The sequence below is a fragment of the Myxocyprinus asiaticus genome, chromosome 6 (assembly GCF_019703515.2).
Source record: "Myxocyprinus asiaticus isolate MX2 ecotype Aquarium Trade chromosome 6, UBuf_Myxa_2, whole genome shotgun sequence".
NCBI classification, from domain to species: domain Eukaryota; kingdom Metazoa; phylum Chordata; class Actinopteri; order Cypriniformes; family Catostomidae; genus Myxocyprinus; species Myxocyprinus asiaticus.
The window spans coordinates 10511429-10538959 of NC_059349.1; the positions used below are offsets into that span (position 1 = coordinate 10511429).

A 27531-nucleotide genomic window follows, 5' to 3' on the forward strand; every position below is an offset into this window, starting at 1 on the left:
AAAAATATATTACAATTAACATCTTTATCACACATGAACCCCAATGAGCATCCGTCACACACGAACACAGATAGTAACCGTATTGGTGCGCACAAGTATTTCTTCCGATGGGCAACTCGCTAGCCTTGACACAACCTTTAGAAGAAAAACCACAATTATTTGCGACTTGGAAAAACTATATTGTATATTGTGTATAACAAAATATTGTAATTGCATTTAATCGCGTCGTTTCACCGTCGAATTATTGGTTGCGCTTATAACCTGTCAAAAAAGGAGACATGAGGCCGCTGTAGTGTGTGCTAGTTGTTGCCATTTGCTGTGTCGAACTCTGTTTCCCAGTCAGGATCTGTTTCCCCCAGCAGATATTTATGGGGGGAACAGTATCTGATGGTAACATTCTCCACTGTCAGAATGTGTTCCCCATGCACAAACCTAAGCCTAACCCTTTCCAACCCTACCGTACCCTACCTACCCTAACACTAACCTACCCTACACTACCGTACCTACCCTAACCATAACATACCCTACCCTACCTACCCTAACCTGCACAACCCTAACCTTAACCTACCCTACCCTACCCTAAACCCAACCTACACTAGCTACATACCCTAACCCTAACCAACCTATCTTAACCCTAACCTACACTACCCTACCTACCCTAACCTTAACCTACACTACCCTAACCATAACCTACCCTACCCTTACCTGTGACCCATCGCATCACGTTGAATACACCTAACATAGTGTATGCCATTAGATGTAGACCCTGTCCAAAAATGTATATCAGGGAAAAGATGCTCTTAAGTCACGTTTAAAACAACATGAGTATTACATTAGAAAGGGAATTCTCCTAAGATGTTGTATTCGCACTTTCAAGGTCCGGACAGTAGGGAGTATACTTTCTATGGCCTTGAAACACAACCCACCTGGTTGGACGGGCAGAGAAAGAGAATTTAACATAATTGGAGTGTTCAACCTACACTACACTACCCTAACCATAACCTACCCTACCCTACCCCACCTACCCTAACCTACACTAACCTACCTACCATAACAATAACCTACCCTACTGTGACCCATCGCATCACGTAACCTACCCTAATCCTAACCTACCCTACCCTACCCTAACCCTAACCTACCCAAGCTACCCTAACCATAACCTGCCCTACACTAACCCTAACCTAACCTACACTACCCTACCTACCCTAACCATAACCTACCCTACCTACCCTAACCCTAACCTACACTACCCTTCCTACCATTAACCATAACCCCATACCCTATCGGGGCTAGGGGGAAACAGATTCCGACGGGGAACACAAATTGATACAACACCCTTAAATGTTGACATTAGCTTAGACATACATTCTCAAGTTTTTATCATGTATCATACATTATATAGCATGTGAAAGATTCGTGTTTGCAAATTTGCAGTGCTGCTGAGCTCCATTCTGACATGTCATGGACAGGGAAACCTTTCATAACTGCTGTAGTTTGGTCAAAATGCCGAGACAGATACAGCAGCAGCACTCCTCTCATTTCACTGAGTTCATAGAGAAAGAAATACCATACACCATATTCCTCATGAACTAATTGAACCCAAACCATCTGTGCATGTTTTCCAAAAAAGTTCACAGAGGACTGGAACTGCAGGAAAAGCTGGGTTACAGAAGAGGGAAAACCTAATTTTAAAAGACTTTTGCATGAATTTGGTGAGTCAAGAAAGTTAATCTCATTGTATGTCATGCGTTATTTACAAGTTACTTATTTTCTCACTCAGAAAGCATGGCTTCTTAAATAAATAACCCAATACTTGCATTTCTGCAGATAAGACTCATGTTCCTGTTGCAAACTGCAATGCAAAAGAATACAATGCCAATCCCAAGCAAATCATGACTTTCAAGGAGTTATTTCAGTACTGTAGAGAGTACGTACAGAATGGACATTCTTCACATGGACATGTTTATACCTGAAGGACTGGCATATGCATAGGTAAAGCTCTTTAAAAACATGTACCATAAGCTATTTAACATACTGCTGTGCAATAAATACTCATTTTGGTTGTGACACATGATAATTGCTTTGACACATTTTGTTTTTGTCTCTAGGAACTTTCCTGACCACAACACTTACAAGACCACAATTTACTTCTCTGATTGGCTGAATGAATATTGGTACACAATTGAAGTGGATGAGTATTGATTTGTCTACATGGGACCTAAAGGATCATGGTATGAATCAATAGCAGTATAATATATTTATATGCAATATATTAGAGTATGGTTTGCAAGAGTTTGGGCACTCCTTGCCAAATTACTTGTTTTGTTGGATTTTCAAGTGGAATGAAGTTAATGCCTCCACGATAAACAGACTTAAAGCATGGCTTTTTCAACTTTTTTGGTGCAGAAATTACACACTTCAGCTTTAAGATCAGTAGATTATAATACACAGTTACTTTGCACATGAAATTGTAATTATCTTTGTGCGAGCTCACTATTCACACATGCTAATTGCAAAAAATTGGTCTAATTTTTTCATGAACACCCCCCACCCCACCCCACCCCACACCACCCAAAAAAAAAAAAAAGACTCCAATTATTAATGCAAAATATTGTTTATGTTTACAATCTTATGATGACAATCCTATTTTTTTATTCTTTATTTTTTATTTTTTGTCCTAAATTTGTAAGCATGTGACTCTGGTTCTTTTACTCCATCTCCCTTTAAAAAGATGTATTTTATTCCTCTAGATGGCAGCAAGTAAGAGGAAAAATAATTTTTTCTCTATCACTTTCCATCACAATATACAGATCTGAAATGTAGGTGGTGCTATAACACATTTTAGTCCTCACAGATGTGCTCGTCCGTAGATATTCAGTCTAATTTTCAGTTCATGCACCACCCTCATTGTTTCATCAAATATCTCGGCCTCTGAGTGGACTTGAAGCTCAATCTACATGTCATTAGAAATCTGAGGTTCTGCCCTTTGCAAATATTTTTTTATCACCAATTGTTGAAAACATATTGCTCTGATGATTTGTTAAGCATGTTTTTCCTGCAAAACTGCATATTTTGATCCGGACATGTTAGAGATAACATTGGATTATTCACCCAAGCAAGCTCACAGACAAGTAAAAAAAAATGGCCAATTTTGTAGAATATTGCCTAAGATAAAAGCAGATATTACGTTTTTGGCTACTTGGGACTTACAGCTCCATTGATCGCTACTTATTTGATGTTTTACAGAAATCAAATTTCCCTTTCTGATTATTTTGAACATCTTTTGACCTATGGTATAAGGGCAACAAAATAAACTGTATAGTCACATTCCTGAGAGCTTTCATTTGATATATGACTTGTCCATTTAAGTGATATATGAAAGACTTTTATAGTCACATTAATATTTCTACCACATTACCTCTAGGTGGCGCTTATTTGTGACACGGATGTTTTCAGGCCTTATTTTGTTATTTTATGTAAAATAAATGCAAAATTGATGGTATTCCATGAAAAGTTCAGATTCTAAGCACTGAAATGATACCCCATATGCTGACTTATGTATCCGGAGACTTTAAAGTTATAGCGCACCCCAGTGGACCTGCCGGTAGGTCCATAGAGTTTAAGGGGTTAATGCCATTTTGGATCATGTAAATCACCAGCATGTAACATTTAGATATACTGTATTTATATTGCTTTTCCCTGATTTGTAAAAGTCAGTAATTTTTATTTTCTTCTCAGAGAAGCTCACATTTGTTTAATATGCAAAATCTAGGAATTTAAGCTGTGGAATTACCTTCTAATGTCACAAAAAAAGAATTCTAACAATATTTGATCAATTGGAAAGCTGCCCAAACTTTTGCACATGCTCAGTCTTACTGTGTCTATTTTATTAACTAAATTGCCACTTGGCAAACATAAAGTTATATTGTAATGTAATGAATGTTTTATATTGTTTTGCAATTTCTGTTAAATCTTTTATATTCAGCTAATACATAAGAAATTGCATTAGTATTTGGTGAAATATGTCGTGTTTATTATTTTTACAAGTATGAAGCTCATGCTTGTCTACAGGACACCTTTCCATGTAGATGTGTTTCACTCTTACAGTTGGCCTGCAAATATCTGTGGACGTAAGAAATGGCTCCTGTATCCTCCAGGTCAAGAGGAGTTCCTCAGAGACTGTCCTGGCAACCTGGCCTATGATTTAACTGCTCCTGTACTTAAAGACAAAGGTCTATACTCACAGTTTGAAGAGGCTTGTCAGCCTATTGAGATCATTCAAGAAACTGGAGAGATCATCTTTGTACCAAGTGGTTGGCATCATCAAGTTTACAATTTGGTAAGTAAAGTTTTTAATGGTGTTCAAAAGTACTGCAGATATGTTATATGTACTAGAACATACAGTAAGCATGTTTGATGTTTTTGTACTATTGTGATTCTATTTATTTATGTTATATATCTTATATATTTTATTTTTATTTATTTTTAAATATTACTTTCAAAATTTAATTTGCTGCATTAGATTAAGATGCTTTGCTGGTCTGTACTTAATGAAACTCACAAAACCTTTCAAGAGCATGTCTGATTCATATTTCACCCCAAAAGCAAAATAAAGAAATAAGAAATTGTATTTTGCTAAAATAAAATAAAACCTATTTTAGGATCATTAAGATTGTTTTACATTGTGACATTATTTTCATGACAATAGCAAAATGTTCCCAAAAATTCTCATTACTATAATGCAAAAAATAAATAATAATAATAATAAATAATAAATCATATATATATATATATATATGTGTGTGTGTGTGTGTGTGTAATACAGTAACAAATAGCAGTATTTTGTAGTAATGAGAATCACATTTGTGAATAATCAAAAATACAACAACAAAAAACTCTAAAGTAAAACATCTGGAGATTCTGGACACATGACAGAAATGAGAATTTGGGCAAATGTGCTTGCAATTAAAACTTTACAATGCAAAGAAAAAATATATTTATAGGCTAAAAAAAAAAATAGGCTTAATGTTCTTTAAGCAAAATTAAAGGTAATAATTTGTAATTTACAATTCTTTTTGTCATCTACAAGCAAAAACTTATTTATCCATGTTGCGAAATTTTTAGCCTTATTTGTTTTTCAAATTATAAAACATCTCTTAATAAGAGTATACTATCTCAATTAATCATAACTGGTTGAATGGCTTTAATCTAGACATCATGTGGCAGTTTTTCCAGGAAGAACTTTCCTCTGTCCAGAGAGAGATTGGGGATTGGCGTGATACTCTGGACACCTGGCATCAGCATTTTCAGGTATTATTTTATTTTCAGCTTTAGTTTTTAGGTGGGAAGTTTTAACTGAACATTTATACAGTGTCCCCAAATGTATCTGGACACTTTAAAAAAAAAAATGAATGTCATTACATTAGATATCAAAACATCAAACCAAGTGACATTTGAAAACAAATGATGCTTTACCTTTTCTCAGAACTAACTTTTTTTCCCCTGCTATTTTCGAAATGTTCCATTCACATTTAACAAGCAGACAAAATAAATGCCACATATCTGATTCACAGATTTTTAAGTGTGGCTAAAGTGTCCAAATACTTGTTTGCACCACTGTAAATAAACTCAGCAAAAAAAAAGAAACGTCCTCTCACTTTCAACTGCTTGTGAAAATATTTGTATGAACATAAAAAGATTCAACAACTAAGACATAAACTGAACAAGTTTCACAGACATGTGACTAACAGAAATGGAATAATGTGTCCCTGAACAAAGTAACAGTTAGTATCTGGTGTGGCCACCAGCTGCATTAAGTACTGCAGTGCATCTCCTCCTCATGGACTGCACCAGATTGGCCAGTTCTTGCTGTGAGATGTTACCCCACTCTTCCACCATGGCACTTGTAAGTTCCCGGATATTTCTGGGGGGAATGGCCCTAGCCCTAGCCCTCCGATCCAACAGATCCCAGACGTGCGCAATGGGATTGAGATCTGGGCTCTTCGCTGGCCATGGCAGAACACTGACATCCCTGTCTTGCAGGAAATCACACACAGAACGAACAGTATGGCTGGTGGCATTCTCATGCTGGAGGGTCATGTCAGGATGAGCCTGCAGGAAGGGTACCACATGAGGGAGGAGGAGGTCTTTCCTGTAATGCACAGCATTGAGATTGCCTGCAATGACAACAAGCTCAGTCCGATGATGCTGTGACACACCGCCCCAGACCATGACGGAGCCTCCACCTCCAAATTGATCCCGCTCCAGAGTACAGGCCTCGGTGTAACGCTCATTCTTTTGACAATAAACACAAGTCCAACCATCACCCCTGGTAAGACAAAACCACGACTCGTCAGTGAAGAGCACTTTTTGCCAGTCCTGTCTGGTCCAGCGAAGATGGGTTTGTGCCCATAGGCGACATTGTTGCCGGTGATGTCTGGTAAGGACCTGCCTTACAACAGGCCTTCAAGCCCTCAGTCCAGCCTCTCTCAGCCTATTGCGGACAGTCTGAGCACTGATGGAGGGATTGTGCATTCCTGGTGTAACTCGGGCAGTTGTTGTTGCCATCCTGTACCTGTTGCGCAGGTGTGATATTCAGATGTACCGATCCTGTGCAGGTGTTGTTACACGTGGTCTGCCGCTGCGAGGACGATCTGCTGTCCTTCCTGTCTCCCTGTAGCACTGTCTTAGGCATCTCACAGTACGGACATTGCAATTTATTGCCCTGGCCACATCTGCAGTCCTCATGCCTCCATACAGCATGCCTAAGGCACGTTCACGCAGATGAGCAGGGACCCTGGACATCTTTCTTTTGGTGTTTTTCAGAGTCAGTAGAAAGGTCTCTTTAGTGTCCTAAGTTTTTATAACTGTGACTTTAATTGCCTACCATCTGTAAGCTGTTAGTGTCTTAACGACCGTTCCACAGGTGCATGTTCATTGAATGGTTCATTGAACAAGCATGGAAAACATTGTTTAAACCCTTAACAATAAAGATCTGTAAAGTTATTTGGATTTTTACAAAATTATCTTTAATATACAGTGTCCTAAAAAAGGGACGTTTCTTTTTTGGCTGAGTTTATAATTTTGAATAATACATTGTAAATTTTATTCCATTTTAGTTGATCATGAAATCATGTACTGGAATCAATTATGGGGAATTAAACGTCGGCTAATGTTAATATATTAATGCCTCAAAAACTTATCGAGAAAATAACATGCCAATCAATAATCAATATATCGGTATTTTATGACATTCCTAATTTTTGCCCATGACCCCAGTTTCACTATACACGTAAACACCTTTACTCACGTTCTTACCAGCTTACCCAATGCGCTCAGGTGTTGTGCGCATGACTGTTTACCTTTTTACGTCAAAAGCAGAGAATAACTCGATTATTTCAAATCTCATGTAAACACGGTTTTCTTGCTTTGTCAGATTGTTTTTAAATAAGCTGATTTTTTGGGAGTAATCAGCATATTGTCGGTTTTCTTTAATAATCTGACTTTTAATAGTTGTCAGCATATTGCTGTGCATGTAAACAAACACGCTTAATGATACCAGAGTTGTGACATTGGAGGAGGCATGTCATAGAAGTAGATGGTAGTGAATTATCTTTTAAAATGTACTTACATTTCCATTGCTGTATTTCAATCATATTAAGATGCTGCGTACGACAGATCTTATAGTCAAAATATGCAAAGCTAATATATCACCCTTTACGGTTTGCTTTACGAAAATGAATTATTTGTAAGATACCATGTATAAATAGAGCAGGTTGTTTAACTGTGTAAAACTGATGCCTTGTCAGGTTGTCCATTGTTTTTATGTTTAGGCTACTTGTGTGACGTCGTAATAAATATAAACTCACCCGGAAGAGGAATTTAACAGGTGCACTTGGAGATTACAACTAAGAAGATGAATGACAACAAAAATGTGTTTCAGAAATTTTATTTTCAACCAACATATCTGAAAAAAAGCTGTAGTGATTCAGTTAAAATAGTTATAAATTGACTCAAAATCTAAATAAATGTTTTCAGTGCAATTACAGCAGTCTTATGGGCTATTAAAAACATATATAATAGGACTGCTAATCTGACTTGCTGATTAACCCTTCATTAATCTTTCGTGTTTTTTGGCCACCAGTCAGGCACACTAGCCTGTAGAGTCACTGTCATGTCATCAGAGGATTTAATTTTGAGGGGCTCTTTGGCATGAGCCAAGCGTACAAGGCTCAAGCCCAGCTTGCCAATTCCTGCCCTGTACTTTCCTGCTGGTTTGCCCCCTCAGTCTCCAGAGCAGCCCCTTGGTCCAAGTTCTCAGCAGGGGCAGATATGGTCACAGGCATTAGGCGCTTCCGTATTACACCAGTGTGGTGAGTTCTGGCAGTTAGTTCCTGTCCAATGTAGCAGCCCTTGCTGAAGCTGATTCCCTGCATGAAGACCAGGTTAGACTCCAGCGGAAGGGCCTCACCTGGTGGGAGATCTTTGACTCCCTCAGGAAGTCCTATAGAAGCAAACGCAAACTAGAGGTTTGATTAAAGAAATTATCACAAAGTAAGCTTTCAGCACATTCAAAATCAGTATTTAAAATCTGATTCACACTTAGAAGATTAAAAAAAGTGAAAGAATGTTTATAATTGATCAGTCAAAAGAGCAAAATGGGTGGTTGACAGGCCTGTCGCCATTATTAAATAATCGCCTGATTGCGGTTATTTGATCTAACTGAGGTTATCTAAAATAACCACGATTATTGTGCACTTTAAATTTCAATCACATTTTACTGTCCAAATAAGGGAATGAACGGCATATTTGAGTGTCTCATTCAAATGAACTCTGTCCGTCTCACTGAGCCTCACACCGTGGACTGCACTGAGTGCAGCTCCTGAAGAGCGCATGAAGATTAACCGCTTCTGAACCGGACTTGAAGCGCTGTGATGCACGCACAATCTGCTGCGGAGGTTCCACCAAACTAGCGCAAAAATATGAGTATTTTAGTGAATTTAAAGCACTCCAGTTTCACTTTAATTTAACAGTCGTGTAACGGCAAATGTTATTTTTTGTTGTGGGTTCATACACGCAGTGTAAATGACACGCAGTGACACATAGGAGCCCTGTGTCAGGCCCGAGATGACAGAATGAAGAAACACAGAATCTCAAAAGGTCTTTCTTCATGTGAAATAAGGGTTCCTGAGACCATTAAAGGGATAGTTCACCCAAAAATGTAAATTCTCTCATCATTTACTCACCTTCATGCCATCCCAGATACAACTGTCTTTCTTCTTCAGAACACAAATGAAGATTTTTAGAAAAATATTTCAGCTCTGTTGGTTTTGCAATACAAGTGAATGGTGGCCAAAACTTTGAAGCTCCAAAAAGCACTTAAAGGCCATATAAAAGTAATCAATAAGACTCCAGTGGTTAAATCCATGTCTTCAGAAGTGATATGATAGGTGTGGGTGAGAAACAGATCAATATTTAAGTGTCCCTGATCAGGTGATCGGGTATTCACCTGCCCAGTTTGCATGAAGAATGTGAATCACCCAAAACACAAGAAGAATGTGAAAGTTAAAGTGGAGATTGACTGAGCAAGGAGGAGGATTTTATTTAAATATTGATCTGTGCAGGATGGGAACTATTTCTTCTTCTGCTCATCTTAACATGCATGCTGAAAAACACAAGCAGACAAGCGCTTGTGCCATCACAAGGCTCGTTCAAACAAGAGGGATCAGTGCCTTGTAGAGGTAATGATAGAAAATCAGAGAAACAGCTTCTGGAGTAAATTCACGCTGAAATAAAAACATATCTAAAGGTGACATTTCTTATGAGTTTGTGGGTAATTGTTGTTAATAAATAATTAAATAAAACAGTTAACCATGGTTTTACTAAAGTAATATTGTAGTAACCTTGTTTTTTACTAGTAACTAAATACTATGGTTAAACTATAGTTACTGTAGTGAAATGGTACATTTTTGTAAGGGTAAACAAAACAGAAGTCTAGTAATTTTCTGTTTAGGTTCACAAAATGACAAATTATGACTAAAAATAATCTTTTAAATTACTCATTAAATCAAAACAAAAAAAAATAAAAAAATAAAAAAAATGTAATAGAAGTATTGGTATCGGTATTGACAATATTGGACTTGAAATTATTGGTATTGGATTGAAAAGAAAATAAGTGGTATCGTCCATCACTAGATTTTGGCTTTAAACTTGTGTATATAAGGGAAAGGGCATATAACCATTTTATGTAATATTTTAGCATTTCACTTAAATAGTCCTGTTGTGTAACAAACATTTTTTTAAACATACAAACATTCAATGTAGTCTATCAATTAATATAGATAACACAATGCATAATTATTTTTTTTTTTTAAAAAGGAAATTGTTCTTTAAAGTAGTTTTAGATAGTGGCCAACAAATCAGTTTTTATGGCCAATGTCAATATCAAGAGAGAAGGGAGGTCGATATATAAATATTATAATACAAGATATTTATAGAAATTAAGATACAAAATTAAGCATAAAAATAATCACTGAATTTGAATGAACACTTATTTCGCCCAATATTTTCAAAAAATTCACTTTTAAATATTTGAAAACTGTGCATTTACATTATTTAGTGTCAAGGCTATTGGTAGATTTTGAAAGAACATGATACTTGGCGGAATGACCACTTCAGTTAATCGTCATATAATGTGAAAATTGCCAAATATCATCCTATTAAAATATATTGGACTATCACTAGTTCAAGCTACTTAACATGTCTGTCAACTACCCAAATAAACTTTCAGAAGACAGAATTACTCCATGTTTATGTTCACAACAAAGTGCAATATCCGTGTGTTTAATACCAATTTCATAGCGGTGTCTGTGGTATTCTTCAGTGTTGCCCTGTTGACAGGCTGAGATGATCTCCATTGGATTAACCTCACTATTAGTGATCATTCTCCAGCCCATGAGTTCAGTTCTTGGGTCTTGTTCCAACAACAATACTTTGTCTGCTGCAGTAACATCTGGCTTTGACTTTCCCAGCACTGCATCTTTATTTTGAGGAAACAAAGCCCAAAGCGAGAGACTCAGACAGTGGCTGATGTTCACTTTGCGACGTATCTTGTACACTTTCAGATGTCGTATAATGGAGTTCTGTACAGTGCTGTCACACTCCAGAAGCACACCATTAATTCCACTTGGGTTGTCTTTCAAACTAAACAACAAAAAAAGTTCCAATCATACATAGCATACAATGAATGAACAACACAGCTGTTTTCACCAACAATTTATAAAATTATTTTAAATTATTTAAATTAAGTAATTATGCCTTGCTGTTGTTATTATTATTATTTGGACATTATATACAGTTGAAGTCAGAAGTTTACATACACCTTAGCCAAATACATTTAAACACTCCCTGTCTTAGGTCAGTTAGGATCACTACTTTATTTTAAGAATGTGAAATGTCAGAATAATAGTAGAGAGAATGATTTATTTCAGCTTTATTTCTTTCATCACATTCCCAGTGGGGCAGAAGTTTACAAGCACTTTGTTAGTATTTGGTAGCATTACCTTTAAATTGTTTAACTTGGGTCAAATGTTTCGGGTAGCATTCCACAAGCTTCTTACAATAAGTTGCTGGAATTTTGGCCCATTCCTCCAGACAGAACTGGTGTAACTGAGTCAGGTTTGTAGCCCTCCTTGCTCGCAAACGCTTTTTCAGTTCTGCCCACAAATTTTCTATTGGATTGAGTTCAGGGCTTTGTGATGGCCACTCCAATACCTTCACTTTGTTGTCCTTCAGCCATTTTGCCACAACTTTGGAGGTATGCAGCCATCATACTGCTCAAGAAGGAGATGCATTCTGTACCCTTTCTCCTGGGACTCTTACTGGGGAAATGGATGTGGGTGCAAATTCATTCTATAGCTGAAATAAATCACTACTATTATTCTGACATTTCACATTCTTAAAACAAAGTAGTGATCCTAACTGACCTAAGACAGGGAATGTTTTCAATGATTAAATGTCAGGAATTGTGAGAAACTGAGTTTAAATGTATTTGGCTAAGGTGTATGTAAACTTCTGACTTAACCTGCATGTATGTATGCATGTATATATATACATGTGTGTGTATATATATATATATATATATATATATATATATATATACACACACACACACACACACACACACACACACACACACACACACACACACACTGGTGGCCAAAAGTTTGGAATAATGTACAGATTTTGCTCTTATGGAAAGAAATTGGTGCTTTTATTCACTAAAGTGGCATTCAACTGATCACAATGTATAGTATATAATAATTTTTTTTTCAGAACTTCTTAATCTACTTCAAAGAATTTGCATCCTCCATGTGCAGCAATGACAGCTTTGCAGATCCTTGGCATTCTAGCTGTCAGTTTGTCCAGATACTCAGGTGACATTTCACCCCACACTTCCTGTAGCACTTGCCATAGATGTGGCTGTCTTGTCGGGCACTTCTCACGCACCTTACAGTCCAGCTGATCCCACAAAAGCTCAATGGGGTTAAGATCTATAACACTCTTTTCCATTTATCTGTTGTCCAATGTCTGTTTCTTTGCCCACTCTAACCTTTTCTTTTTGTTTTTCTGTTTCAAAAGTGGCTTTTTCTTTGCAATTCTTCCCATAAGGTCTAGGATGCACGATCCCATACCTGGATCGGTATTGGCTCCGATAATGACATTTTCAGACAGATCGAGTATCGGTCCGATGAGCCCAATCCAAATCCGATACTGTGTTAGTCATGTTCATTACTGTCAAGCTCCAAAAAAAAAAAAAAAAACTAAACACAATTAAAGTTGTTCATATAACTCGTGCATTTTATTCAAAGCCACTTGAAGACGTGTGATAGCTCTGTGAATCACAAAAGGCTGTGTTTAATAAGTACATTTATAATTTGCACGTGCAGCGCCAGCGCATTAGTGAATGGTACTGCTCTGTTGACACACACACACACACACACACACACACATACACACAAGCACGACGCACAGGCTGGTGAGGCACTCACAGCTATTATTAGCCTTCACGCGGTGCGCAATATTTGAGCGCTACTCACAAACAACATCTCAGATGTAGATGCTCAACAGTTCGGTTCACTTATAATATGCAATTAGAACTGCAACGGAGGAGCATTTTACAAGAATTTGAATGAGAATCGAATTAAACTACTGTGAACTTGCCTACAAACAGTGACAGGACAGAATGTCCAAATAAAAGCCTAAGGGTTTTAAAGTTAAAGGTACATAACAGAAATAATAATAACTTGTTATTATCATTATATGTTTACAGATATTGTTATCATTTAAGTTGAATGGGTTCCAATAAATAACTGTGTGAATGAAAAGTGGACTGATGTCTTACAACTAAATTGAACAAAAAAGAAAGTCCAGATACAAGTTGAAAATGTTTTGCAAAGAAAACTGGCTTCTTTTCTACTGAAGACTTATACATGAATCACTGTTAATTTTGTTGCTACATTATCCAGTATACTAGTGAACAATAAAGTGTTTCTTAATAAGCTATACATTTATACTGAAATAATGTGTAGTTAGAGGTTTGTGTTTCTTTACATATTAAAAGAGTACACCCAATTAGTTCCACACAATAATGTAAAGATATTCTAAACTGATTATGCAAAAAAACACTCGTATCGGATTGGGATTGGTATTGGCCGATACTGAGATTTCCGATATTCGGAATCAGAAGAGAAAAAGTGGTATCGGTGCATCCCTAATAAGGCCTGCACCCCTGAGTCTTCTCTTTACTGTTGTACATGAAACTGGTGTTGAGCGGGTAGAATTCAATGAAGCTGTCAGCTGAGGATATGTGAGGTAACTATTTCTCAAACTAGAGACTCTGATGTACTTATCCTCTTGTTTAGTTGTACATCTGGCCTTCCACATCTCTTTCTGTCCTTGTTAGAGCCAGTTGTCCTTTGTCTTTGAAGACTGTAGTGTACACCTTTATATGAAATCTTCAGTTTTCTGGCAATTTCAAGCAATGTATAGCCTTCATTCCTCAAAACAATGATTGACTGATGAGTTTCTAGAGAAAGCTGTTTCTTTTTTGCCATTTTTATCTAATATTGACCTTAACACATGTCAGTCTATTGCATACAGTGGCAACTCTAAAACAAACACAAAGACAATGTTAAGCTTCATTTAATGAACCAAATAGCTTTCAACTGTGTTTGATATAATGGCAAGTGATTTTCTAGTTTCAAATTAGCAATTTATCTTGATTACTCAAGGAAAAGGTGTTGGAGTGATGGCTGCTGGAAATGAGGCCTGTCTAGATTTTATCAAAAATGACTTTTTTCAAATAGTGATGGTGCTGTTTTTTTACATCAGTAATGTCCTGACTATACTTTGTGATCAGTTGAATGCCACTTTGGTGAATTAAAGTACCAATTTACTTCCAAAACAGTGAAATTTTACATTATTCCAAACTTTTGGCCGCCAGTGTATGTATATATGTATATAATTTGTTTTTATTTTTATTTTTTTTTATTTACAATACAAACAAACAAACAAGGTGGGGCAGTGACATTAGATAAAAATCTCACTCCACTTATTCATAATTCCAGCGCCTATAAAATTAAAATTACATTAATGCAATGCTAGTTTGCATATCACATTCAAACAAACTCATATATTACCTGTAAATGATTATGTCATACAGTGTCCTGCCTTGAACATTGAGCATATGCGCATACATGGCTATAAGTCCATCCTCTCCCAGAAGAGTCATGTCATTGGTGATAATTCCTTGAAGAAAAGAGTTCGTGTCATGTCCAGATATACTGATGAGAGTCCTGTGCGGTAAGCTGTAACAGGTCAAGTGTCCTGCAGTGTGTTTGGGCTGATCTTGACTGTGTTTTCTGATAGGAGTTCTGGACACACTTTCATGTCTCAAACAAGAGGTCAGCAGGAAACACTGCGCATGGAGCCCGCTTGATCCTGTCACGAGCACCCTTACAGCACTGCCAAACACTGCCACCTTATGCATTATTGTTAACCACAGCGTGAATGGAAAGCTTGAAGTTCCCAAAAACGAGACGAGTTTGAGTTATTCTGTCTTTTCGCCTTCTATTTTGCTTCCCGTCGTGCAATGCGCTTACTGTTCCTGTGCAGCATTTCAAAGCCTACTATGGCGTAGGTTTACCTTATAAATATTAATTAGGTCGTTGCGGAAGTTGTTTGTAGCTTCCAATCACTAACTTATATTAATATTCATGAGGCAAGGCTTCGCCGTAGTAAAGCATGTAGGCCGAAAGTAACGTCATGTAAGTATTATTTATAAGCCACGCCTTCACCGTTAAAGGTGCTTCAAGTTATTATATATATATTCACACAGTATAACTTTAATTTAAAAAAACATTAGTTATGATCTTAACTAGTCACTGTATATTCATAATCCACTTTCTCATAGCTTCTATTAATTGTATTTACTGTACAATTTAAACGTATTTATGTTAGTATACGCATTGAGAGATGAGTGAAAGTTATTGTCTGTGGTAATATCCCATTCTCTGCAGAGATGCTGTAAACTGACATTAGGTTGAAAATTTAAAATAGAAAAATTTGATTATGCTTGGTCATATGAGATGGGGGTGTACAGACTGAAAATCTCGGACAATCCATCAGGCGCACATATGTATAACCTTAAAGGTGCACTCTTTTTGCTATTTAAAAAAGTTTTACACATAAAGACATAAATAGCATATTTTTAGAAATATGATAAATTATGTACACTCAGATTAGATGAAGACTCCTGTCATGTCAATAAGCCAATAAAAGGTGTTTAAAGGTTTAAAGTTCACTCAAAAACGAAAATTGTCTAATCGTTTACTCACCCTCATGCCATTCCAGATGTGTATGAATTTCTTTCTTCTGCAGAACTCAAATGAAGATTTTTAGAAGAATATTTCAGCTCTAAGTCCATATACAGGTGCATCTCAATAAATTAGAATGTCGTGGAAAAGTTCATTTATTTCAGTAATTCAACTCAGATTGTGAAACTCGTGTATTAAATAAATTCAGTGCACACAGACTGAAGTAGTTTAAGTCTTTGGTTCTTTTAATTGTGATGATTTTGACTCACATTTAACAAAAACCCACCAATTCACTCTCAAAAAAATTAGAATACATCATAAGACCAATAAAAAAACATTTTTAGTGAATTGTTGGCCTTCTGGAAAGTATGTTCATTTACTGTATATGTACTCAATACTTAGTAGGGGCTACTTTTGCTTTAATTACTGCCTCAATTCGGTGTGGCATGGAGGTGATCAGTTTGTGGCACTGCTGAGGTGGTATGGAAGCCCAGGTTTCTTTGACAGTGGCCTTCAGCTCATCTGCATTTTTTGGTCTCTTGTTTCTCATTTTCCTCTTGACAATACCCCATAGATTCTCTATGGGGTTCAGGTCTGGTGAGTTTGCTGGCCAGTCAAGCACACCAACACCATGGTCATTTAACCAACTTTTGGTGCTTTTGGCAGTGTGGGCAGGTGCCAAATCCTGCTGGAAAATGAAATCAGCATCTTTAAAAAGCTGGTCAGCAGAAGGAAGCATGAAGTGCTCCAAAATTTCTTGGTAAACGGGTGCAGTGACTTTGGTTTTCAAAAAACACAATGACCCAACACCAGCAGATGACATTGCACCCCAAATCATCACAGACTGTGGAAACTTAACACTGGACTTCAAGCAACTTGGGCTATGAGCTTCTCCACCCTTCCTCCAGACTCTAGGACCTTGGTTTCCAAATGAAATACAAAACTTGCTCTCATCTGAAAAGAGGACTTTGGACCACTGGGCAACAGTCCAGTTCTTCTTCTTCTTAGCCCAGGTAAGACGCCTCTGACATTGTCTGTGGTTCAGGAGTGGCTTAACAAGAGGAATACGACAACTGTAGCCAAATTCCTTGACACGTCTGTGTGTGGTGGCTCTTGATGCCTTGACCCCAGCCTCAGTCCATTCCTTGTGAAGTTCACCCAAATTCTTGAATCGATTTTGCTTGACAGGCTGCGGTTCTCTCGGTTGGTTGTGCATCTTTTTCTTCCACACTTTTTCCTTCCACTCAACTTTCTGTTAACATGCTTGGATACAGCACTCTGTGAACAGCCAGCTTCTTTGGCAATGGATGTTTGTGGCTTACCCTCCTTGTGAAGGGTGTCAATGATTGTCTTCTGGACACCCGTCAGATCAGCAGTCTTCCCCATGATTGTGTAGCTTAGTGAACCAAACTGAGAGACCATTTTGAAGGCTCAGGAAACCTTTGCAGGTGTTTTGAGTTGATTAGCTGATTGGCATGTCACCATATTCTAATTTTTTGAGATAGTGAATTGGTGGGTTTTTGTTAAATGTGAGCCAAAATCATCACAATTAAAAGAACCAAAGACTTAAACTACTTCAGTCTGTGTGCATTGAATTTATTTAATACACGAGTTTCGCAATTTGAGTTGAATTACTGAAATAAATGAACTTTTCCACGACATTCTAATTTATTGAGATGCACCTGTACGTAATGCAAGTGAATGGTGATCAGCACTTTAAAGCTCAAAAAAAGCACAGACAATCGTAGTAAAAGTAATCCATAGGACTCCAGTGGTAATAATTATTTACTTTCGGTTGCTCTCCAAAGCGTGTCCACGAGGGGACTTCCTACAGGCTGCCTCTTATGTGATGTAATCGTAGTCTTGGGGAGTAACGGATTAATTGTAACGACGTTAGGTAAGCAGGATACAAAAAAATTAGGTAACTGTAATCCATTACAGTTACATTAAAAACAATCACAATCAGATTACAGTTACTTTAAAAACATTGGGATTACTTTCAGGATTACAAGTTTAGGATTACAATTTCTGACAAAAGAAATAGTGAATTTTCCTGACATAAAGTGATACAGACAGCTGTTTGTTTAGAGTGAGAGACGGTTTAGATGCACGTTCTATTCGGGTTCTCTCTCGTGACTCACTTGAGTCAGGAGCATCTTCTACTGTCGCATGTGCAAATAACACCTGGTACGACATAGAAATCCCCGAGTTTGCATGGTTGCAAATACGAACTGTACTATTTTAGCCAGGACGTCCTGTATGTTGTTCTGTTCCATATTGAAGCTGAAAAAAAATTACCCATCCCCCAGGTGAATGGTACTTAAACCTTAATCATTTAAGAAAAAAAAGTTTTGAATACAACAACATTACAAAAACTGAAAAAAATAGAAAACTTGCTATGACTTTCTCTTCTTTTTCACCTCTCATGATTTTGCATCCCTGATCATTAACAAATCCAGATTGTACACATAAATACGAAATTAATTAATTGAAAGTGTGTTTTAAACTCTTAGGAAAGAAAGTTCAATGAAGAATTGATCTGATTTTGATAAATTATTGTTGAGAACAGTCAAATGTCTGGGTGAGGGAGACATTCTGGCAAATGTAAAATGTTCAACACTTATAGTAATTAGGAATAAGTAATTGAAAAGACACACTATGCTAATTCTACTTAAATGAATCCAGACTAAAAAAATGGCTTTTTGAGACATTTCTTAACTTGAGATTAATTACTTCTAGACTAGGGAGTCACAGACTAAGGTAAATAAGGACTAATCAGCTACTCTTTGTGAAGCCTGATTAGTTTAATGATGCGCACATAGTGCTGACGTGAGGACATTTGGAAAACCAGAGATGGAACCCTAACAAACAGTAGCATTGTGTGGAACTGGAGTAAATCATCCAACCAAACAGTGGACAAAGGTAAAAGAAAACATTCAAAGAATTTCTGTGAATTTGAAAAAAATCTCTTGAAGCAAATTGTGTCAAACCACCCAATTATTGAGAACAAACACCATGACTCATCAACTGAAAACAAGAAAAAGAATGCCTGGAGTAAAATTTGCAATGAATTCAACTCAAATGAAAAAGAAAGTGAAAGGACAGTCCAACAACTTCAGGTAAGATACTGTATTTATTAAATTGGCCCACTTTTACAAATCAGTCACCTTGAAAAGTTTGTTTTGTGTAACACAACACAGTGGGACCTAAATATATTTGTGATCTAGAAATGTAACAAACAGTATAATAAGTACTAACATAATTTCAAAATTGTCATCTTTTTAAGATCCTCTGGAAAAACATAAAAATACAGTTAAAGAAGACAAATGCTGTTGCTCGTAGGGAGCGTTTCAAAACTGGTGGTAGACCTCCAGAAAGACCAGAGACTAATGACCTAGGAGACTTGTTGACTGCGCTTATCGATAGCCAGCAACCCCTGGAATGTATCCCCGATGATGACCATCTGGACAGTTCAGATGGGGCGCCGGTCCAGTCCTCATTTGGTAGGCAGCATTCATTCAGCATGTGCCATCCTCACAATTCAGGGAATATGTAATTCTCTCCATTATCTCGTATACTCCCATAACAAAAACATTTAATAAACACAACTTAAATATTGTTCTTTAATGCATCAATACAATGTTTTCCAGTTGATCACCAGAGCTTGGATGGCCTGAGACAGGATGCAGGTCAGCCCACTACATCTGAAGCAGCCAGGAGGGAAGATGATGTCACTAATCTGGGCCGGAGGACCAAGAGACTGACCAAACATGAGAAACTGGCCATGAAATTTCATGAGCACAAATTAAAGTATTTAAAAGAAGAAATAAAATACTTCATGTTGAGTTAGCTATGAAGGAGGAGGAGAGAAACATGAAGCAGCACCAGTGTCAACACTGTCCAGTTTAGGGTCCTGGCATGTCCGTTTCTGAAAGAAAAATTAAAAAAAGAAAAGAAAAAAAGTGTTTTCAATTATTATAGTTTCTTTGTGAGAAATGCTGCAAAGCAAAAGCATCTCTGCAGGCAAGTCCATATCTGTCATTGTTGGCCTCAACTATGGGAATCTCTGGGTCATTGTCATCTACTTCAGGATCTGGCCAGCCACACTGTTTGATGTAATTGTGAAGTACTGCTGTTGCAATTATCACAATACAGCATCCTCTTGGTTCAAAGCGCAATGTGTTTCTGAGACATTGGAAACGGCTCTTCCAAACACCAAACATGTGCTTCACTAGACCTCTAGTGCATATGTGAGCTTGGTTGCACCGCTGTTGCTCAGGTGTGACTGCATGAAGATAGGGGGTGAACAAGAAGTTGGTCTGAGCATTCCCAATGTCACCAAGTATGATTCCATTGTGTTGGCCTCCTTCCAACTGAGCATACAAAGAGGAGTTTTGGAAAATCCTTGAGTCATGAGTTGCACCTTTCCAACGTGCAACAATGTTGGAAAACTGCATAGTGGGAGTGCACACACCTTGTACATTCATTGAGAACCAGTTTTTATGATTTCTGTACTCTTCAGCATCTGTTGTAGAGGGACACTTTATGGGAACATGACGTCCGTCAATATAGCCAATGACTCCAGGGAATTTACCATATTCATAGAACTCCAGCTTGTAGATGGCTTGGGCAGCAGCATCAGGGAACTTGATGTAGTTATCTTTCAGTTCACATATAGCATTGCAGACTTCGTGGACTATTTTGCACACAGTTGGTTCACTTATGCCACACAAATCTCCTATTTCACGATGGAATGTTCCACATGCCAAATACTTAAAGGTGATCAGTACTTGCAGGGAAGAAGGAATAGGCCTTCCCCTAAAAGAGTGAGATGAAAGCTTTGGTTCAAGCAAACAAATTATGTCAGCTGCATTTTGTTTGTACACGAAAACGGTCACGAAAATTGATTTAATCAAAATCATTCAGTGGGTTGCTCCTGTCTATAATTGCCCTTCTGTCTGGTCTTGGTGGTGCTCTTTCATCATCATTGAAATAGTCCAGGTAATCCACTTTCCTCTGTTGCCAAGGTCAACCTGGAGGCCAACATCAGTTAATCTGAAGTTAAACCTGCCTCTGGCCAAGTTTAAATTATTCCTTTACTTAGACTAGCTCTGATCCTCCTTCTGGAAATCAGACTTTAAAAATCAAGATTAGGGAAAGTCTGAGACTATTTTAAACCATGTCTGAGAAATGTTATTTCAATTAGTCCAGTTTAAATGTGCATTTTTGTCTAAGACTAATGTTAATCCCTGTCCGGGAAACCACCCCTAAAAGTTTAAATCTGTTTTGATCTATTCTTTAAAACTAGATTTTGTTTACTTTTTGGAATCAAAACTTTTTTTCTTTAAAATCCTCCTTAAACATAAACATAGAAATCAGCCTTAAACTGTTAGCTGGTGATGTTTGAATTTTGATCATGAGCAAAGCAGAGTGAATTTCAGGTGACATAATGAATAGTGCAAATTACAATTGCCTATACACACTATCTGCAATACATGGTAGAATTGCATTTTGCAGTGTTTTTGAATCTGAGGTATATCAGATTTAGTTTAATGTTAACCAAGACATAATTCAGTGCATGTATTCCTATTATATTTGCTTTATGAGAAATTTTCTTTTTCTGTAGCAAACAGAGAACTCACCTGATTTCTTTAAAAATACTTATGTCAAGCCTTAAGGCAATTAGTCAATTAGCTTCTGATTGGCTAATTGGAGTCAATTGGAGGTGTACCTGTGGATGTATTTTAAGGCCTACCTTCAAACTCAGTGCCTCTTTGCTTGACATCATGGGAAAATCAAACGAAATCAGCCAAAAATTGTGGACCTCCACAAGTCTGGTTCATCCTTGGGAGCAATTTCCAAACACCTAAAGGTACCACGTTCATCTGTACAAACAAGTGTCAAGTACTCAAGCATAAACACCATTGGACCACACAGCCATCATACCGCTCAGGAAGGAGATGCATTCTGACTCCTAGTGATGAATGTAGTTTGCTACGAAAAGTGCAAATCAATCCCAGAACAACAGCAAAGGACCTTGTGAAGATGCTGGAGGAAACAGGTAGACAAGTATCTATATCCACAGTAAAACAAGTCCTTTATCAACATAACTTGAAAGGCTGCTCAGCAAGGAAGAATCCAATGCTCTAAAACCACCATAAAAAAGCCTGACTACAGTTTGCAAGTGCACATGGGGACAAAGATCTTACTTTTTGGAGAAATTTCCTTTGGTCTGGTTAAATGAAAACGTTTTGGCAGTAATGACCATTGTTATGTTTGAAGGAAAAAAGGTGAGGCTTGCAAACCGAAGAACACCATCCCAACTGTGAAGCATGGGGGTGGCAGTATCATGTTGTGGGTTGCTTAGCTGCAGGAGGGACTGGTGCACTTCACAAAATAGATGAAATCATGAGGAAGTAAAATTATGTGGACATATTGAATCAAAATCTCAAGCCATCAGCCAGGAAGTTAAAGTTCAGTTGCAAATAGGTCTTCCAAATGGACAATGACCACAAGCATACCTCCACAGATGTGGCAAAATGGCTTATGGACAACAAAGTCAAGGTACTGGAGTGGCCATCACAAAGCCCTGATCTAAATCTGATAGAAAAATTCCAGCAACTTATTGTGAAAAGCTTGTGGAAGGCTACCTAAAATGTTTGATTCAAGTTAAAAAATGGCAATGCTACCAAATACTAACAAATTTTATGTGATGAAAGAAATAAAAGCTGAAATAAATCATTCTCTGTGCTATTATTCTGACATTTCACATTCTTAAAATAAAGTAGTGATCCTAACTGACCTAAGACAGGGAATGTTTTCTACAATTAAATGTCAGGAATTGTTAAAAACTGAGTTTAAATGTATTTGGCTAAGGTGTATGTAAACTTCTGACTTCAACTGTGTGTATGTAATTATTAAAGATCATAAAATTATGTGTCACACAGCAGGACACTGATGACAATGCTTAAAATTTCATGTCAATTACCCATTTAACTATGTGTACATGTTTATTTAAAAAAATAAAATAAATGAAAACAAAGTTAGCCAGAATATGTACATATATAAACAAATGTAAATATATGCCAAAAATAATAAACATACCTCTTAAAGTGTAGATATTTGCAGATATTTTGCAGATTAATTGCTCATATTTTCACTCTATGTGAGTTTGTTGCGTCTTTCTGTCTGCAATGTTTTAATTCCTTCCCCAGATTATTCTTGAGAAAAAGTGAAAAGCCCAATGCTTTGACAAGCACTGTTTCTGCCATCCTTTAAACAAGTTAAGACTCATATTTCCACAAAGTAATCTTATTTTCTGCATTTTTATCAGGCGTGAGCAATATTCAGCAAGTTGCACTTCAGCTCCCTGCGTTATGAATAAATTATGCAAATTACTTTGTACTGCTCATTGCTTTACTGTTTGCAGATTTTATATATGCTGCTGTTATTGTATTTGTTTTAACTTGCAGTTATTTGTCATTTTGTGATTATTCAGAGCTCATCATATCCTTAATATGCTGTCTTTGGTTGTCACCATTATTGTGATTTGTATGTCAAAAACATAGGTCCATATGAGGTACAGTGTAAGTGATGTTAATAGAAAGATGCTACAATATGTAAATAATATTAAAATAAGAGTCATAAAAACAATTTTATAATAAAAATTTGTAAAATAGTTTAAGGTTCAGGTATGGAAAGGAGGAGACATGGAGCAGTGACACAGTTCAGGTAAGGCTTTATTTGTCTGCCTTTAGCACTCTGTTCGCACTCGGTGCTTTTCTTAGCTCAGGTCAGTAACAAAACTCTCAATAAGCGTAAACTTCTTAATAACCTAAACTTCTTAAACACTCAGAAAACACGGCAATGCTGCACTTGGCTGCTTTTGAGGTCTCCCTATTACTGTAACAAGAAACAGCTGTTAGAAATTATGGCAACCAGTTTGTTGAGCCACAGCACTCCCTCTCTCCCGCAAACAGACACACAACCTCGCCCCATCCCCACATAACCCCACTGCCCTAATCAGGCCGGGGCAAAATCCGAGTAAGTCAGCCACAGCAATCTGAGCCCCCGGTCTGTGATCACCTCAAATTTGAACAGTTGAAGTGCCAGGTACCACACATTGGTATCCGCGGGTGATCCGCGCATTGGTATCCTTCATGCGGTAGAGCCACTGGAGTGGGGCATGATCTGAACAGAGGGTGAAGGCCCACCCCAGCAGGTAGTAGCGGAGGGTGAGGATGGCCCACTTTATCACCAGACACTCCTTCTCAATGGTGCTGTACTTTATTTCTCTCAGAGTGAGTTTGCGGCTAGTTTACAGCACCGGCTGCTCCTCCCCCCACCTCCTGCGACACTGCCCCCAGCCCTCTGTCAGATACATCTGTCTGCAAAACAAAGGGGAGAGAGAAGTTCGGAGCATGTAAGAGCGGTCCCCCATAAAGTGCAGATTTTACTTTTAGAAAAGCCTGTTGGCACGACTCTGTCCACTGGACAGGATTAGGAGCCCCCTTTCTAGTGAGATCAGTCAGCGGGCTGGTGACATCAGAGTAACTAGGCAAAAACCTTCAGTCTTGGGCCTTGGGCAGGTCACGATCACTGCGGTTTCGTTAATTTGGGGTCACACCTGCCCATGACCCAAGTGGAACCCCAGATACTGAACTACCACTCACCCAATTGCGCACTTCTTCGGGTTGGCCATAAGCCCTGCTCATCACAGCAACCTCAGGACAGCTCTCAGATGTTGCATGTGCCACCACCAATCATTGCTATAAATGATAATATCGTTTAAATAAGTGGCGGCATATGCTGTATGTGGCCTGAGAATTTTGTCCATGAGATGCTGGAACGTGGCGGGGGCCCCAAACAAACCGAATGGAAGGGTTACAAATTGGTGTAAGCTGAACGGTGTGGAAAAAGCAGTTTTTCTCAGGAGATTGGAGTTAAGGGGATCTGCAAATAACCCTTTACGCATTAAATTTGGACACCGCGTTCACTTTTCAATAGTCCACACAGAATCGGACTGTCCCTTTGTCTTAGGTACCAGAACCACTGGGCTGGCCCAATCGCTGTGGGACTCTTCTATTACGCCCATCTCGAGCATCGCCTCTAATTCTTCTTTTTGTGCTCAGGAAGGTGGTAGGGGTGGCTACAAACCACCACCCCAAGGGTGGTCTCGATATGGTGCTCTATGAGGTTTGTACGACTGGGGAGAGGCAAGAACATGTCTGCGAATTCTGCTTGCAACTTGGCCACCTCCGTGAGCTGCGGCAGTAAGAGGTGGTCTCCTCACGGGACCGGGGTGAACTGATTAGATTTAAGAGTCACCTCTGGCCCGAGCTCCGCCCTCTCTGGGACTACCATTGCCAAGGCCACAGGGACTGCCTCCCTCCAAGATTTTAAGAGATTGAGATGGTAAATTTGATGTTCCCCGCCCCTATCTGTTCGCCTAACCTCATAATCAAGATCTCAGACTCGCCATGTGACCTCAAAGGGCCCTTGCCACTTGGCGAGGAATTTAGAGCTTGAGGTGGGCAGTAATACAAGCACTTTATTTCCCGGTGCAAATTCCTGTAGTCGAGTGCCCCTGTCATACAGTCGGCTTTGTTGTTCTTGAGCTTGGAGCAAATTCTCCTGTGTTAGTTGACCCAAAGTGTGGAATTTTGCTCTAAGATCAAGAACGTACTGAATTAAATTTTTGCTGTTTGAAGGTCCCTCCTCCCAAGCTTCCTGCATGACGTCGAGCATGCCACACGGCCGACGCCCATACAACAGCTCGAATGGGGAAAACCCTGTGGAGACTGGTGGGACCTCTCGAACTGCAAATAACAGGGGTTCGAGCCACTTATCCCAATTTCTAGCATCCTCCTGTATGAATTTACGGATCATATTTTTCAGGGTTTTATTAAATCTTTCCACCAACCCATCTGTTTGTGGGTGGTAAACACTTATGCGAATCGATTTAATACCTAATAACTCATACAGTTCATGTAGTGTTCGTGACATAAATGCAGTGCCTTGATCAGTTAGGATTTCTTTTGTAATCCCCATTTAGGAGATTATTCTGAAGAGTGCCTCCACAACACTACATGCTGAGATGTTGCGCAGGGGCACTGATTCCGGATATCGCGTTGTATAGTTCACCAGAACTAATACAAAGCGATGCCCACATGCGGTGCTTTCTAATGGCCCAACGAGGTCCATGCCAATTCTTTCAAAGGGGACATCGATTAGCAGTAGAGGGCACAATGGCTCTTTTGGGGTGGCCGGCGGATTCACCAACTGACATTCATGTCACGCCGCACACCACCTGCGAACGTCTCTGTGAATGCCCTGTCAAAAAAATTTAGTGTTTTATCCTGTCCTAAATGGCCAGCCACTGGATTATGGTGAGCCGCCTGGAAGAGAGTTTCCTGACGACTCTTCGGTACTAATAACTGGACTGTATTCTCTTTTGTTTGAGTATCATGCATCACTCGATACAACAACCGATCTTTAATAAATGAAAAATATGGGTATGCGAGCATGACGTTAGGCTGGAGCTGTTGACCACTGATTACTCCCACTTGGTCAAACGCGTGTTTGAGGGACTTGTCACATGACGGCTCTAGAGGGAAATCCCCTTCAGGGAACTCCCTGAGGTTGGGGACTCCCTCCCTTGCGTCAGTTTGACGCTGAGCAGACATAGATGGTCCTGGCACCAACTCTCCAGCCATAGCATCGCACGTCACACACGAGACATTATTTCGCAGGACCCATCCACACATATTTCCTTTAATATATTCTTAAAATCAGACCAGTTCGTCCCCAAAATCAGTGGATGGTTGAGGCGGGAATTAACCGCAGCCTCTACTCTATGCTTTCTCCCCCTGAATAGTATCTCAGTGGTAACCACCAGTTATGTGTGAATATTCCCATGCACACACCGCACTTTCACCTGACTATTTGTGCCCAATGCCCTGTCTTGTACCAAGCATTGGTGGATAGAGGTTTGGGAACAGCCAGAATCCACCAAAGCTTGATATGTATCCCCCTGGTTACTCACCGGTATCCGATATGCCCCAGCTCAATTAGGGGCAGCCTGTGCAGCATCGGGGATCCGGACCAGAGTGCCCACCTCCATTACTGGACACTGATCCTGGAAATGACCTGGCTCCCCGCAGCTCCAACAGACTGGCCCAGACTTTGCTACCACACCCGTGGTACTGGGCTCACCAGCTTGGGAGGGATAGCAGAGAGAGACAGGGTTAGCAGGGTACACAGGCGAGGGGGAAGAAATTTGGGCATGGGACCACCCTGTTTCCTGGGGGCAGGGATGGACCTGAAAGAGGACAGGGTGCAGTTTGGGGGTAGGAGAGAGAAGAGAGAGACTCCAGTTCACTGCTTCTTGGGAACGCCATCATGTAATCCTTGGCCAGCTAAACAGCTTCCTCCAACTACGGCAGATGGTGGCACTGGATCCACTCGGCCATACCACGGTGGGCAGCTGGGAGATTAATTGTTCCATTACCACCTGATCTACGATGTCTCGAGCACCATGGGGTCCCTCAGCCAGCAACCATTTCTGACAGGCGTCACGGAGCTGCTGCACAAACGTGAACAGGCGGCCGTGCCTTCCCAGCCTCAAGGAGTGGGTGTGTTGACTGCTCTGTTTGGG

The 27531-nt window shown here is 38.9% G+C and overlaps 2 protein-coding genes across 2 annotated transcripts; one reads left to right on the forward strand and one right to left on the reverse strand.

Annotated features, from left to right (window-relative positions):
* Positions 1–33: 33 nt before the first annotated feature.
* jmjd4 (jumonji domain containing 4) lies at positions 34–7172 on the forward strand. The gene is given in 8 exon segments (XM_051700045.1): positions 34–111; positions 1631–1712; positions 1828–1953; positions 1956–1992; positions 2109–2231; positions 4072–4339; positions 5167–5310; positions 7119–7172. Coding segments are annotated over 8 exon segments (912 nt in total).
* Positions 7173–7939: 767 nt separating this feature from the next.
* iba57 (iron-sulfur cluster assembly factor IBA57) lies at positions 7940–15165 on the reverse strand. Its single transcript, XM_051699573.1, is given in 4 exon segments — positions 7940–8285; positions 8288–8503; positions 10850–11202; positions 14700–15165. Coding segments are annotated over 4 exon segments (1089 nt in total). The 5' UTR covers positions 15050–15165; the 3' UTR covers positions 7940–8115.
* Positions 15166–27531: the final 12366 nt, after the last annotated feature.